The following is a 17,396-nucleotide window of genomic DNA, read 5'->3' as shown; positions in this document are numbered from 1 at the left end:
CAGGCCTTAGGCCTTGTTCACATTGTAAAACTCAGATGGCTGCGCATTTGCACTGCAACGCAGGTGATCACGCGCCATCTACGTTGCTGTCCGTTGCGCTGCCCTGAATGAGTCCATGTTTCCCCAAAAAAACACGTTCAGTAGTGTTATTGCAATGCATTTCTGTGCAGCTCAATAGTGAGAACGTCAGACAGTGCAGTCTGATTTTGCGTGTTGCACACTATACGTGGTTCCGACATGCCCATAGAAATGCATGTACTGTGAATGAGGCCTAAGTTTTCCTGCAGGTTTATCCACTTCAGTCTGTGGTCTGACCAACAGGCATAATTTTGATAGGCCAAGTCAGAGCATTCATTTACTTACTTGCTTAAAATAGGTGTGAGAAAGCAAGACACTTTAAGCATCTTCAGCCAGAGCAGTTTGTGGCAAAGCTGCAGAAAGTTGAACCCAAGAGCAGATGTCTCTGGCACTCAGTTGCTGTGGCTCTTGACTTGGCATTGGTGGCCTTAATATCTGAAGAGTATGTGAGCACACTACCAATTTATACTTATCTGACCCGCTTGAAATTCCATCAGCCTCTGTTAAAATCTGAAAGGCCTGCAGTTTTTGCATATTCTCTTCAGTCATGTTACATGGTGATGTGCAGGGAGCTCTCACTATTGTGCTGTTTTCAGCAAATTGGTGTCAAGCTAGTAACCCTAGCTTGTAAGTTGAGTTGAATTCTCAAATATGACACTTGCAGGTTTTTTTTTTAATTTATGATTTATATTTTGCCAGAAACTTGTATGTATTCATTATTTTTATAACTTTGCACAAAGTCTAGTGATAAGTAGTCACTAGCTGCTAACTAGCTGCCGCCAAAGTATGTGGATATGTAAATAGAAACACTGGCTGGACAGTGTATATTGCTAGTGTCGGTCTAAACTGGTGGGATGTGGCGTGTGAACGCTGAGGAAAAGTGGCATTGTGTGTTATGCAGTACCACTCCGCATGCATTGCATTATTCCAAGACATTCCGTTGGAGCGCACTGCTAATGTGTTGTGCTGCTTACCAGTACAATAGAATTTCTTTGCGTTTTCAATGTAATTAAATTGTCTGACACAATGCACCGCAAAGTGTCTGTGTCAATGTAACCTGAAGGATGGAATATGTGGCAGACTTGCACTGCTGCTCAACATTTAGGCCTCTTTTCCACGAACTGTTGAGCTGTGTGCTCAGCAAGCAGTTGCCAGGCAGCAGTGAGCAGTTACCAGGCAGCGACAAGCAGTTACCAGGCAGCAGTGAGCAGTTGTGAGTTTGAGAAGCATTTCACTGCCTAGAAACAGTTTGTGGAAAAGGGGCCTTAAAATGGTTTTTATAGGCAGCTGTTTAATTGACCATAACTTTACTTGTTTGAAAAAAGGAATTCCTCTATTAGGGCTCTTTTCCACGGACAGTTGAACTGTGTGCTTAGCAAGCAGTTGCCTGGCAGTAAAAAGCCTCTCAAACTCTCTCTCAACTGATCGTGGAAAAGGGGCCTTACGGAAGGTCAATGAGAATCAAATTCAAGTTGATGCAGGATTAGGCAAATTTTGTATGCTAGTTTATGCAGCTTGAAAATGGACCAACTGAATTTGACCTCAGCAGGATTTGATTGGGTCATTTTCAAGCTGCATAAATTTGCATGCAAAAAGTGCATAATCCTGCATCAATTTGAAATTATTTGCTTCTCGTTGACCATTGTTATCCTCCTATAAACCAGTGCAAAGACTAATTTTTTTTAATATTGCATGTTTTTATCACTTTGTCAGCACCATATGAAGGTGGAGTGTGGAAAGTTAGAGTGGATCTTCCTGATAAATATCCCTTCAAATCTCCTTCTATAGGTAAGTACTGCTAAATCCTAGTAACATCAGTGGTTGTTGTTGTAAATGTCCACCAGCAGAACATAGCCAGATGGATCAGAGATCTCCGCTGACAAGCATTTGTTCCCCGAACCATCTGGCCGAATCGTGGAAAAGTTGTTTGCAGCGGAAGCGAGAGATCTTGTAAACTATTAAACAATTGTGTCAAGTCAATGAGGATTATACCGATTCTCAGTGACTTAATCAGACATGTCTGTTTAACAAAAATTCAAGCGATGTTTGACGCACACAGTGATTTATTTTTGAAAAACGATGTTGCGCGATATCTGGCCTTTAGAGGGATTGGGCTTATTAATAGACTTGTACAATTTTTTTGTTTTTTTGTTTTCAGTCTTTGTTTTACTGCATTTTCATGAAAAGGTGTCTTACAACTTGTACAACGTAACACAATGCTCTCCACTCTGGAAGAATGTGGCTGGGTTGGGATCTTCTGCCAGACGCACAGTATGCTGCTAGTGATTGTGTTACCGTCGCCAGGAGCGTTCTGTGCTTGCACAGTTCAGTTCTCACTCGATCACGAGAGGTGCGCATGTGCAAAAGATCACGACACAGAAGGGGAGAGCGGAGGCCTGGATCAGTGTGGGACTATGGCGTTGGACCCAACAGACTTATAGGATACAACCAAGGGGATGTATAGGTCTCGAAGTACTGAACTGCATAGAAAGGTTGGAGTATAAAATTACAAATGTACATACAACCTATAGCTTTAAATCAATGTTAAAGTAAATCCTATGATAGCTGCTGTGCTAACAGTCATAGCCTATGTACAGTTTGGTGCTCATCAAGAATAGAAATAATCTGAAAAACTAGTAGAGTAAATTAAGTATGTAGGATCAAGTGTTTCCAAATCTGATGGCTATTAAAAAAAAACAAAAAAAAAAAAAAAAAACTTTTAAAGGATGTACCAAGAAATGGATGGAGGAAACAGAAAAGACCAGCAATTTGTCTCAGTATATACAATCAACGCTGTCATTGGCACACCCTTGGAAGTACGTGACTAAAATTCTTCATCTTCTACCCCTATACGAAAACATGCCAATTAGGCCTTGTTTACACTTGTGCGCGGGTGGCAGATCATCATATATAGTGTACACACAGCACTTGCATTGCTCTCTGATCTCGATCAGATAACATTCATTTATAATCAAATGGATTGCACTGCGTTCGCCCAAAATTGTATGCAACCATGCAGTGTGATAATGCACTGAATCCCAATGCTTGGATGGAAACCTCAGACAATGCAGTCTATGCATTTCAGATGTCCTTGCTTGTCGCACACACTGTGTGTTGCTGAAAACGCAACCAGTAGTGCACAAGTGGAAATGAGGTCTAAAGCCTCATCTACACTGTACAATTTTCCATCAGATTGACCAGTGATCTGACAAATTGCATGTGTGTACACGTCCAAATTGTTTCAATTTTGCATTGAGAAGTACCCAAAATCTATTGCAAAAATCTATCGCAATCCGATTGGACTGGTTGGAAATTATCGAATGGATCCGTTCTGAAGGAAAATTGTACCGTGTAGAAGTCTTCACTCAAGTTCTTTAAAGCAGTGTTCCCCAACCCTGTCCTTAAGGCCCACCAACAGTGCATGTTTTGTAGAAATCCACAGAGGTAGTTAATCAGCTCTGCTGAGATACTAATTACTTCATCTGTGCATGTTTGGTTTTCTGCAAAACGTACTGTTGGTGGGCCTTGAGGACAGGGTTGGGGAACTCTGCTTTAAAGCAAACCCGGGAGGTTTTCATGCACCTTTCTAGGTACTTGCTTTCTGGAGGGGAAGGCCTCAACATCCTAAAGAGGCTTCCCATGTCATCCTCTGCAGCCTGTTTCAGCACTGGGACCCCTGAAGTGTAGCCTCTGTGCACATGCACGTTACCACCATCACGCCAGGTCTGCGGCGGAAATGGCTGAGCCCAATTAGGGCCTTTCTTCTACGCAGGTGCAGACTGCTTGTACCTGTGCAGTAACAGCTTACATGATCTGCATATTTCTGAAGAAAGCCAAGCAAGACTGAGCCAGCGTACATTCGCAAGGCGCTGACAACCAGACCATTATCTGGCTACATTAAGGCCTCTTTTCCACAAACTGTTGAGCTGTGTTCAGCAAGCAGTTGCCAGGCAGCAGCAAGCAGTTGTGAGAGTTTGAGAGGCATTTCACTGCCAGTAAACAGTTTGTGGTAAAGAGGCCTAAGTCGTGCAGCTTTAGCAATGTGTTGAACTAGTCTGTCTGGGAAATTTCCACTTCTGGGGCTTGTCTCCTAATAGAAGCATCCAGAGATCTGGGGACACAGCTGTCTCAGTACAGAGCTTATTAGTGCAGAAATCTGACCAGTAGCTTTGAGCTATGGGGCAGGAGATAGAAACATGGGTGATTTTAGGTGGGCGCTGCCCCATAGGGCCGCATCAAGGCAGGAAGAATAAGGCTATGTTCACATTATAAATCGCCAGTGCTAGTTCAAGCGCTGAGTGGTTTATTAGGTTATTTATTTATTTTTATCTCCTTTCAAGCGCTTTACGATTTCCCTATACCTTCTGTTATAGCTAAATCACCCAGAAAATGTTCCATATGAACAAATCTTGTTTTAGGCTACTTGCAGACCAAGACATTGCATTAGGTGCCACGTTAAGGTCGCATAACGTGCACCCAACGCATCGTATGGTGCTGCAAGAGAGGACGGTAGAGTGAGCCGCGTTAGGCGGCTCTATCCCTATAAGGTCTCCCAGAGTGGCGCTGATTGGCCGGCGGGACCACGTGATGCGGAGCGAGACACTCCGCCTCACGTGGTCCCGCCGGCCAATCAGCGGCCGCCAGTGCAGTGAATATTAAGTAGCCATGTGCACGGCTACTGTAGCTGGATCTCCCCGCCTCCTCTCCGCCCCCCACTGCGCATGTGCAAACAGTCTAACTCTAACGCCGTAGCATGCTGCACTTTCCCGACAACGTGCAGCGTTACATGTAACGCAACATGGGCTGTGTGAACAGCCCACTTGTGTTACATTGCTGTGCGTTGGGGGAGCGTTACAGGCGCACTAACGTGCGCCTGTAACGTCCCTGTGTGGAAGCAGCCTTAGTGTTTTAGCTTGGCTATTTGATGTTTATAGGCTAAGAGAAAGATCCTATGTATTGGGGGAGATCTTAACACTGATATGTGATATTTCGTCTGTAGGGCAATACCCAGAGAATCAGTTAAGGCTTTAGTTTGGGCCAAGGGATGATTGATGGATAAGCCCTCAGTCTTATTTATATTTACCTTCAATCCCGACACACTACCAAAAGTTTTTAGTAAAGTCAATTAGTTAGGAATGGATGTGTGGGCAGGTCATCGGCAAAGCGGTTGGCCTGATGCTCTTCACCTGCTAGAGTAATCGCATTGTGGATATGTTCCCTGGATTAGAAAAGGTACAGAAGGGGGGTGGCTGAGGGGCCTGAATATAATCTCTTAAACACTTTGAGGAAACACACTCCTATTCCTAATTTTTCTCCAGTTCTGCCATCATGTAGGACCACTTGATGGTATCAAAAGCTTTTTCCATGTCAATGTAAATCAATGCCAGCATCTCCTTCTGTTTTCTAACTATATGGATCAAGTTAACGACTTTCTGAACATTATTGGGTGCTCTGCCACCAATGTATCTATTTCAATGCCCCCAGGTCAGGTGCCGACCCCACCGCACGGGTCGTGCGCTATTCCACCTCTAAGATGGCCGCCGAGAGGAGCCGCAGTACGCATGGACGCTAGTGCGGCTGCACAGTCTTTGGCCCTCCTCCAGCCGCGTACTGGGTCCCGGCATCCTCCTGAGCGTACGTCGGGCGCGCTCACATCACTGTGTTGGGGTCGGCACCCAACCTGGGGGCATTGAAATAGATAGATTGGCGGAGGGCACTGAGGGTCTCCGCCTTGGATTTAAAAATGATACAGGTAAAAAAATGTTTTGTCTATTTGGCCTCTAAGTCCTTTAACAGCTGGAGAGCCAAGTTTGCAGATCACTGGTCTTAATTCTGTGGTTTTGATTATTCTGAACATATTTTTTGGCTGGGGGATAAAGGATGCCTGAAACATCTAGGCTACAACTAGTACTTAATGCCATTTACTCCAGAGCTATGGAGTCGGTACAAAAATCATTCGACTCAGGCGCCTCAGTTTATGAAACTACCAACAGCCCTGCTTTACTCGGCCATACACTGGCCCGATTCGCGGCCGTTTCGACAGCAGATTCGATCCTGGGATCGAATCTGCTGCCAATCGTTTGAGCTAAACACACCCGCCGATCCGATTTCCTCCCGAAATCGGATCGGTCCGTCAATCGCGCCGTGCAGTAAATTACCCTCGATCGCCCGCGGGTAGGGTGCGCGTCGCTAGCGGCATCCGATCAGGTATACATTACCTGACGCTGGCTCCCGGGCGTCTTCTCCGCGCTGCACCGCTCTGTTCCGGCTCCATCCCGGCGCTTCCTGTGTCACTGCAGTGACCAGGAAGTTCAAATAGAGGGCGCTCTATTTGAACTTCCTGGTCACGGAGTGACACAGGAAACGCCGGGATGGAGCAAGAACAGAGCTGTGCGGTGCAGCGCGGAGAAGACGCCCGGGAGCCAGCTTCAGGTAATGTATGCGCGGGGGGGGGGGGGGGGACGACAGGCGGCAGGAGCAGCTCAACAGATTGTGAATCGATTTCAGCCTGAAACCGATCACAATCTGTTTGCAGTAAAGGCAGCCATACGATCCCTCTCTGATCAGATTTGATCAGATAGGGATCTGTCAGCTGGTCGATCTAATGGCAAATCGACCAGTGTATGGCTACCTTTAATTTTTAATTTGCATCCCCTCTACTCCAAATGTTAGATGGTGTGCTACTGAGTACATATAAATGCAAAGCTACTTTGTTCCGAATTGATAGTTCTTGTAATCTTGATCTTTGTTTTAATTGCAGGGTTTATGAACAAAATATTTCATCCTAATATCGATGAAGCGTAAGTGGTTTTTCTTTTCTTGCCGTGCTGAACACATTTGAACCGTACAGGCTGTATAATAAAGTCTCAGCTGCTAGAGAGTTTGACATGTTGCAGTCTTTATATTTTATTGTTGATTTATATAGCGCCAGCATCTTCCACAACACTGTAAAATAGCATACAGGGTATAACAATGGGAGGTATGTACACCCATTACAGATGCAGCAAAACCGCACATGACCTTAATGCATAGCATCACTAGAGATGGACTGGTTTGATTTGGTTTTGCTAGCAACTGAGTTTTGCAGCTTTTCATTTAATGCCTGACAAGCAATGCTGTGGCATAGTGCGTTATGTTATATGCAGTTAGATGATTCCTCCGCTAGAAATGTGAAGTAATTGTATGCCAGAGCATTAGGCCTGGTTCACATTAGCCAAAAAAATTGGAGGGCCACAGATGGAGAACTGAGCCTTTTTTAAAAAACTGTTCCATGCCACGGATCAGTTTTTCCATCATTACCAGTGTGAACCAGGCCTTAGTGGAAGATCAGCTAATATACAGTATACTTCTGTGGTTCAGATGGTGTGTGTGTGTGTGTGTGTGTGTGTGTGTGTGTGTGTGTGTGTGTGTGTGTGTGTGTGTGTGTGTGTGTGTGTGTGTGTGTGTGTGTGTGTGTGTGTGTGTGTTTTTATTTTGGTTTTTTTTTCTTCTCCTGACTTTTTTTGGTCTACTGGCCACGAGTATACAGACAGATCTTGGCCAGCTCATAACGGTGTGCCTGTTACTGGGTCTGGGCTGTGTGTGTGTGTACTCTCCAGGTTTTCTGCTGTATGAGGGTGTTACCCAGGGCTGGTTCTCTTATGAAGCAAGGTGAAAGATTTGCATCGGGGCAGCATTTTTGTACGGTGTACCTTCCTGAGGAGGAATGGAGTGGCTGAGGGTGAGCAGTTTGTCACAGACTCACAGCCAGCCAGTGTGCTATTGTGTTGAGCAGCAGCATGTCATGTGAGAACATTAAATCATGCAGAGTAAATTGTTGGGTGCTGTACTATCATTCCAAATATGGAGTTTGCCTCTGGCAGCAAAAAAGTCACGAACCGGCTCTGGTGTTACCCTTATGGCAGCAAATGAAGGCAACGCTGGCTTCAGTAAACCTAGGGAGCGCAAAAAGCACAGAAATAATGTATATGTATTTTATTTGGCCAGCATGGAGGAATTTTTGTTTTATTTTTTAGATTGACTATTTTTGCTGCATACAATTGTTAATTAAATTGGCTTACGCTCTGTGCAGGACTGTTGGCAGTGTCAGCTTTACTCTAAACAGGGCGTCTCTGTCCACAGGTCAGGTACAGTGTGTCTAGATGTCATCAATCAAACCTGGACAGCTCTTTATGGTAAGGAACCTGTTCAAACTATTACATATTAAATGTTTAGTTTGCAATGACCCATCATAACTAGGACATCACAGTAGTTTGTTCAAACAAAACTGTAAAAGACAAATTTCAGAAACAATCATACAAGTGAATGTAAACCATATATAAAAGCAAAGTGACCACATGCTGTATTTTTTAGAATCTAAGACACTTCAGACTAAAAGACGCACCTAGGTTTAGATGACAAAAAACAGGAAACACTATATAATCTAAACCTGGTGCATCCATGGTCCAGGGGGGTCTTGAAAAATGTTCTTGTCCCCCCCCCACCCCCCCCCCCCCCCCAAGCACCGTGGTCAGCAGTGGAAGTGATGCGGCTAGGTAGCCACACTCATCACTCTGCAAATGAAAAAGGGCCCATAATTGTACTGAAAAGCCAAAAACTGTATCTGCAGTGTGTTTATGAATCGGCACGAATCACAACACACTTGTGCGACCTGCAGTGTTGAGCGTTCAATAAGAAAACCTATGTCCTTACAATTTCCCAGTTGCATGCAGTCCAAAATCTAGGATCACAAGCAGTGGAGGGCTAATCAAATTTGGGGTCTATATATTGTAGATGCCCCCCAATTATTGTCCACATATACACAAAGATTTGTGTGTATGACAGGTATGTACATCTAAAGCAGTAATTAAAGGGAACCAGAGACGCCAGGAAAAATTTTATACATACCTGGGGCTTCCTCCAGCCCCATACGCACGGATCGCACCCACGCCGCCGTCCTCCGCTTCCTGTATCAGCCAGTTCCGGGTCCCGTAGTTTCGGCCAGTCGGCGTCAGCACGCGGCCAATTGTCCGCATCACAGGGGCTCCCAGCATACCATTGCGCGTGCGGCTGCATACTGCGCAGCCGCACGCATAAGGGTATGCTGGGAGCCCCTGTGATGCGGACAATTGGCCGCGTCCGCCGGAAGTGACGGGACCCGGTACCGGCGGATCCAGGAAGCGGAGGATGGCGGCGTGGGAGCGATGCAGGCTTATGGGGCTTGAAGAAGCCCCAGGTATGTATGAAACCTTTTTTTATTTTATTTTTTTCTATGTCCGGCGTCTCTGGTTCCCTTAAAGAACCCATTTAACCCAACACATTTTTACCATTAATATTAGAAAACGTGACTCTAGTTAATTGTTAACTTAATGACCAGGATGAATACAGTGAAACGAGGAGCTTTTCTGCTGCCAATGGTGGTTGACCTGAAGTGCTGTAGTTTTCTGTGCTTGCTCAAGGCAACACTAGATGACCTAACTAAGGCTTCTTTTCCACGGACGGTGAAATGCTTCTCAAACTCGCAACTCCTTGCTGCTGCCTGGTAACTGCTTGCTGAGCACACAGTTCAACTGTCCGTGGAAAAGAGGCCTCAGGGCCAGTTTCCATGGACAGTAGAACTGCGTGCGCCGCAAGCAGTTACTGGGCAGCAGTTACTAGAATTTGAGAGGCTTTTCACTGCCTATCGACTGCTCATGGAAAAGGGCCCTAAAGCAATTGTGGTGTTTGTGCTGCATTAGCAATGCTTTAGTTTCAGCACCAGTTAAAGCAACTCGTGTTCACGCCTCTTGTTTGATTTTTAACCTGGAGATGGTTCCTTACAGATGGAAAGGAGAGAAGCAGAGGGAACTTCTGTATGGTAACAAATTACAGATTGGCTGGGAATATCTAACCTGGTTGGTAATACCTTGAGCAGGGTGGGTCTTGTAGTGCTTACATTCATACAGATGCAAGATTATGCTCTCTGAATCCAAACACAAGTGGTTGCACCAAGCCAAAAGCTGTGTGACTTGGTTTTACTTTTAATACTTTTAGGAAATTAGGGCTTCTTAAATCTCGTGATACAAAACCTCACTTGCAACTTTTTTCTTCTCCTTTTTGTATAGACCTTACCAATATATTTGAGTCTTTTCTGCCCCAGCTGCTGGCTTATCCAAACCCGATAGATCCACTTAATGGAGATGCAGCCGCTATGTATTTGCATCGACCAGAAGAGTACAAGCAAAAAATTAAAGGTGAGCGCTTTCTTTATAATGGCAACTATAAGAATTTTGTTGGGTAGCTGTAATAGACAATTTCCCCTGATCTTCGGTTTCTTTGTAATTTGAAAGGATCGCAGGCCAGAGACCCAACATAAAATTGTGTAATATACAAATTATTCTAGTGCTGCTTATGAGACTGTCTGGGTAATCTGGTGGTGTGCAGAGTGAATCAAATCGATGAGCCATTAAGCCTCTAATCCAGAGGCTTCCCTGATCCCTCGGACCCTCCCCCAAATCTCCAACATGTCTAAGTGTGTGCATGGCCATGCTCCCATCTGTGCAAGGCATCCTGTGCAGTGCGGCCACATTTGTTCACTGACAGGAGTGAGGGTGTGAACTTCCAGAGGCTCCCAGTGCTGGATTGGTGCTTTCTATGTAAAGCTACATATTCACGGGGGACATGCGCGCACGCGAACAGGGAGCGACGGCTCCCTGCTGGCGACAGCTGTCCACACGTCTCGCCAGAAAGGCAGACGCGGCGGAAGCTGTTTGTGAATGGAGCATCCCCCGGCCGGATGATCCATTCACTCGCGTAGGTCTCCTGTCGCTAGCCCGCGTACTGACGCGGGACTAGCGACAGTTCCGGCGAAGTCGCGGCGACAGCTGTAGCCGGCGATTGAACATGTCAATCGCCTGGCGACAGCTCCAAGGGGCAACTGTTCGGGGCGCACACGTTATACACACGGGCGACCTGTCACCGCAACACGCGTGTGGCTGCACCGATGGCCGTACCCCGTGTGTATGGGCCTTTAGAAGCCTTTTGGAGGATCCTTTTAAATTACAAATCAGACCAGGTCATATCTATTTATTTTATTTTTATATATTTTTTTTTTTTTACCCAAAAAAGGTTTTATTAAAACTCAAAGCAGCACAGTACATTGTGCATATAGATATATATACTTGCATATATGCCAATTTGTTGGGACCAAGAAAGTGGGCCAAAAGTCAGGGTTTCGGGTTATATGCGAGTCTCGAGATGGTATCGACAACCCCCCCCCGCATGCAAAAGGTACCGAAATAGGTGTCACCGATACAGTAGCTGGTTCCTGATTCCCTGCATGTCCATCATGTGCAATTTTGTGCGGTTGTATTTAGTGATGGTTAATGGCTATGTCCCGCTCCCCCTGCCCTCCTCCCCAGAGCAGTGCGGTCCCTCTGACAAGTGTCCGCACGGCATCAGAACGGATTGTACTTCTCCTGTTTACTGATCCATGCTGCACTTTACTTCCCAGCCGCAGTTTCATTTCTATAACGCCATCTAGTGGCGTCTCTCATCACATGCACTGTTACCAGCATCCTAGAGATGAAGCTGCGACTGAGGCTAGAGGGATTCCAATGAGGTGCAGACCGGAAAAGCACGAGCCGTTCGAGGACACACGGCAGAGGGACACATGCATCAGGTATGCACTCAGCTCAGCTCTGGAGTGGGAGGGTAGGAGGCACGGGACACAGCCATCACTGAATACACCTTCACAACACTGCACATGGCAGGCAGGGAATAGGATACAGGTGCTCTGCGTTGGCACAGCCAGAGCTATATATCTGGGGACAGAATCAGCCCTCAGCCCTAAACCCACAGCCTACAGCCCTGGACCCACAGCTATCACCCTAGTCACAGCTCTATATCACACCCTGGGCTTATATGCGGGTCAATCATTTTTTTTTTATTTTTTTTTCCCCTGGTTTCGGGGGTAAAAGTTGAGGGGTCGGCTTATACGCGGGTCTGCTTATATGCAAGTATATATGGTAATATCACATACACTACATCCTAACATAACTTGAGTTTGAACCACTAAACTTTTAACTTGCATTCCACAGTAAAGATGACACCTCTATAATAAAGCATGTAAATCTGGACGAGGAACGATTTTTACAATGGGAAAGCACTGGCAAAATATTTTTTACAATGCTTAGTTTCTTTTTATTTTTTTTATCATTACGAAAACCACTGTTGTACTTGCTCTTGCAAAGGGGAAATAAAGGAACCGAAAACCTGTACTTAACTGACGTACCCTCGAAAGAGTCTCACTTCACTTCAGATCCTAAATTGTTGTCAGCTGACACTTGCATCACACACTTCTAGTCAGACTGTCTCCATTGTGTCCCCTACATTGGGCATGTCTCCTGGATCTGCATAATGGCAGATAGATGGTTGTGGTTTTGCAGACACTGCAGAGGACCTTCTGAATGGTAGTGGATCTGCACTGAAGGGAATGGTACCACTCTGACAGTGTAAACTGAGCCTCAGGAAGTCATGCATGTTCTGCATAATACACAATCACTTTATTTCAGGGCTTCAAAAGTAATTTTACAATTGACTCACAGCTCATTATCCAAAGCATACCACCTCCTTTGACCGCTTGTTTTCTGTCAAAATCTTCCACGTGCAAGGGAGGGGTGTAACCAGATATCACTGGGCCCCCTTGTGAAAATGTTGGATGCCCCCAGTATAGCCAGGTATAGGTTTCCCAAGTATAGATATCCAGACATGGGTGCTCCCAGTATAGATATCCAGGTATGTGGCCCCAGTATAGCCAAGTATCGGTGCCCCAGTATAGTTAGCCAGTTAGGTGGCTCAGGGTTGCAGCGCATGAGGGGCCGCTTGCTACTGCTGATTAATGCTGGATGGGAGAGTGCTGAAGGGGGAGCCCGAGGTGAGGGGGGGGGGGGGGGGAGTGGGCTCACCTCCAGCCGTTCTGTGTGACCATTGCGCCCCCTACTGCCCCAAAAAAGTCCCAGAGCACAGGTTCTCTTACCCCCCCCCCCCCCCCTCCGCCCCTTCCCAGTGGCTACATCCGTTGCAGGAGTGATTTTTACACCCCTGATGCAAGTTTCCTCAAACGCCAGGCCTCTTATCTGCTTAAAGTGGTCTGAAACTCAGCCTTTCTTCTTTGCTCTAAAAACATTCCTTACAGCTTTAAAGGGAACCCGTGGTGAGAGTGATTATGGAGGCTGCCATATTTATTTCCCTTTAAACAATACCAGTTGCTGGGCAGTCCTGATCCTGTCTCTCAAATACTTTTAGCCATGGACCCTGAGCAAGCATGCAGCAGATCGGGTACTGTGATTCAGCTGACTCAGGTTTTCTGGATTAACTGCATGCTTGTTTCAAGGTTTTGACTCTGACTACTTATGCCTGGACAGTGATGGGTAAACTTGGCTCTCCAGCTGTTAAGGAACTACAAGTCCCACAATGCATTTGCCTTTATGAATCAGGGTTGTGGCTGTCAGACTTCTGCAGTGCATTGTGGGACCTGTAGTTCCTTAACAGCTGGAGAGCCAAGTTTACCCATCACTGTGCCAGGAGTTCAGCAGGATGGTAGGCAACTGGCATTGTTTACAAGGAAATAAATATGGCAGCCTCGATATTCCCCTCACCTCGGGTATCCTTTAAAGCTAATTGCTCGAGCCTGCAAAGCGCTGCAATGTTGCTTTGATAGGCAATTTATGCACCGCTTATATACTTTGCATTGAGCATGAACGTGCTCAAAATGTTGCATGTCCTGCGATTGCCCCTAATTGCAATCACACTAATGGGTTCTCCCCCACCCACTTTCATTGGCAAAGCGTTTTCGGGAATCACCGGCTATTGTCAGCGATCCCAAAAGGCTGCCAAAAATACCCTAGTGGCTTCCTACCCTGAGTCAATTGTTAAATTACTTTTGAGCCCCTGAAATAAAATGTGTAAAATTAAATACATTAAAAAAAATGCTTCTGTTGCCTCACGTTTTTATGCAATAATTTTATTCACCACACTGAATTAGGCCTCGTTCACATCTAGGTCGCTTTCAAGCGCTGCTGCGCAACGCTGACACCCTGCGTACTGCTGGAAGAGCAGAAGGGCATAGACTGCCCTTCTACCGTTCACATCTACTGCGCTGCGCAGCAGTATGATGTGCTGGGAAGCGCTTGCATACTGCTGCATGCATTTTGCCTGGCAGCGCAAAGCTGGTCCCATCACTGTCAATGGATGGGATGGGCAGCGGCGCAGATGGCGTGCGATCATATGCGTTGCGTTCGGATCGCACAGCCATCTGCGTTAGCTAGATGTAAACGAGGCCTTAAAGCTGAAAGTCTGCAATTCAACTGCATCTGAGTTGTTTCATTTAACAATGTGCTATTGTACAGAACCAAAATTAGAAAAATGTCGGTCCAATATTTATGGATCTATAAAATGGTACAGAAGGATTGACTCTTCGGTGCATGTGAAAAAAATAGAAGAAATCTTTAATATAGCCAACTATTATAAATACAAATACATACACATATTAAAATTAGTGGACAAAAACATTAATAATCTTGTGCATTAACCTATTAGGTCACTATATTCCCATAAAGAGAAAAACAAGGGGCTGCAGTCCCCTAAGTTCAGTATAACAATTGCCTCCTGGCCCATCAATCATGAATTACTGTGTAGAGTGCTCCTATAGATGATAGGAAGAGCCACGGAAGTGGGTAATGATGATCCAGGCCCTGTGTCGCCGCCTGTTTTAGCCAAAGTGTCTCACTTCAAAATAGCAGCCAGAAACCGTGCAAGTTCTTCTGGTAGTCTTGTACACAGGCTTGCTAGGCCTCCAGAACTACAAACAACAAATTTCAACAATTGCTCCACGTAGTAGGCATCCACATGAAAGCACTTAAGCGTGGGTAGAAAGCAAGCCATGCAGGGAGACAGGTTATTGGCAACATATGAAGTTGTTATAGTTCATGCGTAGTCATGCAACGTATATGCATATGGCACATCATGGTCATGAGGATCAGACCTATCTTGCCCAGACAGTCTGTCATAAACCAAAGCAGACAGCAGATGCCTCCACATAGATGTCAGCATGTGTATTTCCGCTCGTGATCCCAATCGCAGAACACAGACAGAGGCAGGCTTGATAGATGAAATACATGCAGCAGGCAAGCAATAGTTTAAGCAGGCATATGAAGAGATAAGTCCAACATATTACCCCATACTTCGATGTCCTGGTGGACGGTTATACAGACTGTGGCATGCCGGGGGATACTGGAGGTCTCTGGTAGTCAGTGGGTATTCAGATGCCTACTTGTTCAACATGTTTCGCCGTGTAAATACGGCCTCATCAGGAACTGGCATCCTGAGATCTGTAGTGCCTCGATATTATGTCGTTCAGGTTGACGCCATTCAAATACCCGCTGCGGCCGCCCATCGCCCCCTCCGTCCCAGACAGCCCACGCCCAAGTCTCCGCCCACGCCCCTAACTATAGATGGTCAGGTGCGAGTAACTACAGCTTGCATGCAAATCTAATGCCAACTGCAGACAGCTTGGAATTGGGCCAATCAAATGCACTTCCTACTAGTTTCAATTGACCAGATACAAAGCATTACATTTGAATGCAAGCCAGAATCCTTTGTATTGACAGGCTCTACTGTATCAGTCTTCTGTTTGGTTGCCTCCTGGTGTTTAGGTTTATAATGTCAGACTTTACGTTATTGAAAGACTGTATTTAAGCTACTAAGTATACAAACTCCTAGTGATACTACTAACTGCTTTTATCTGCTATTCTAGAATACATCCAGAAATATGCAACAGAAGAGGCACTCAAAGAGCAAGAGGAGCGCACTGGGGACAGCTCATCTGAAAGCTCAATGTCTGACTTCTCAGAGGATGAAGCCCAGGACATGGAGTTGTAGTAAAAGCAATCTGCTTTTCAACAGTGAAAAACAAAGACTTATTTCCTAACCACGAGAAGCAGACTATAATATTCATATTTAAACAAAGCAATTTTTTTTATTACTAAACAAGGTTTTTATGAATAATAGCATTGATATATCACCCTTTAGGCTTTGATTTTTTTTTTTTTTTTTTTTTTTTCCTCTGATCATTTCTCCGCCCCAATGTGCATAGCGTATTCCCCACATTCCATTTTGGTAGCTGTGTGCATGTGCTCAGCAGTCCCAACGTTGTGTGCTACTTGAACTCAAAGGAAACTAAGCAACAAGTAACTGGCTGCTGTCATCCATTCTTTTTCTCAGATAGTGTTGTCAATTTCTCAGCACCCTGCCAAGTGGATTATGCCTCAGACTGTGCTGGAATATCATTCTCCAAAGCTAAATGGTGATCTTAGAGACACATCGTACTAAAAACAAAAGCCTTTAGGTTATTTGAAAGGAAATGCCCCTTTTTGTTGGTCACCTGACCATGGTGCCCTTTCAATTTTTTTTTGTTTGTTTATTTTAAAATGCCTGCAAATTTAGTTTGAAAATACTTTGAAATAGCCCCTAAGAGCAGGACTGCATAAATGCCTGTCTCTCAGGTTTTAAGTACATTTTTAAATGGATGTTGCCCTCTTTAAGCCAAGATTGGGATGTGATTGGTGGAGCTGCTATATAAACTGGTGTGCCATCTTGAAGGAGTTTGTTCATTTTGGTTGAAGTTGTGTGGCCTGAACCCAGTGATAAAGTAACCCATTGCCATTGTTTCCTTTCTGCAGAAAGAGGGTGGTGCATTGTATGACTTCATTTACTTTCAAATATAGAGAAGACTACAGTTGTGTGTCTTGTTATTCAGACATTTTGCTGATATGTTAAGTTTACCCAACACCATACACTTGCAAGGGTGTTGGCATGTAGCAGAATGAAATATACGCTCTTTGATGGGGTTTAGTAATCCACACACCTTAATGATGTTGCTGCCAGGTTGCCCCATCACTTTTTCTTACACACAGGAGTGACACAGGGTGTTATCATGCACTTCCAGCAGAGGGCAGTGCACTCAGATAACAGTGGGAACCATGTTTGAATATGGATCAATACAGAATGCTTCTAGTGAGTGTCTCATACCTAGTGTTTCTACACCCTTGCCTTTGTATGACATTGTGTAGTTATTTTTTAACAAATGCTATTTAAAGTTGCTTCTGCATGCATTTCTCAGCTTGTCTTGAGGTTCAAACTATCTTATTGTCATGTAACTGCATAATGCCCATGCATAGTCAGACTTTTAGAAATGCATAGCTTGGCTAACTTAAAGTGAACCTGAACTCTTGCACAGGACACAAGGAAAACACAGGTTAATCCACCCTGTTTGTGTCTAGAGCAGGCATGGGCAAACTTGG

General features: G+C 45.1%; 1 protein-coding gene across 1 annotated transcript in view; it reads left to right on the top strand.

Moving 5' to 3' along the window:
* Window positions 1–16,831, top strand: part of UBE2H (ubiquitin conjugating enzyme E2 H) — a 61,976-nt gene extending 45,145 nt beyond the window's left edge. The window contains exons 3-7 of the mRNA XM_068275966.1: window positions 1,792–1,866; window positions 6,839–6,878; window positions 8,200–8,252; window positions 10,161–10,289; window positions 15,851–16,831. Of these exons, the coding sequence (XP_068132067.1) occupies window positions 1,792–1,866; window positions 6,839–6,878; window positions 8,200–8,252; window positions 10,161–10,289; window positions 15,851–15,975 (422 nt within the window). The 3' untranslated portion in view covers window positions 15,976–16,831. The remainder of the gene's footprint in view (window positions 1–1,791; window positions 1,867–6,838; window positions 6,879–8,199; window positions 8,253–10,160; window positions 10,290–15,850) is intronic.
* The last annotated feature ends 565 nt before the right edge of the window (window positions 16,832–17,396 follow it).

The sequence above is a fragment of the Hyperolius riggenbachi genome, chromosome 3 (genome assembly GCF_040937935.1).
Source record: "Hyperolius riggenbachi isolate aHypRig1 chromosome 3, aHypRig1.pri, whole genome shotgun sequence".
Classification (NCBI taxonomy): Eukaryota; Metazoa; Chordata; class Amphibia; order Anura; family Hyperoliidae; genus Hyperolius; species Hyperolius riggenbachi.
The sequence above is the reverse complement of the archived record's forward strand: the minus strand, read 5'-3'. Positions and strand labels throughout refer to the sequence as shown.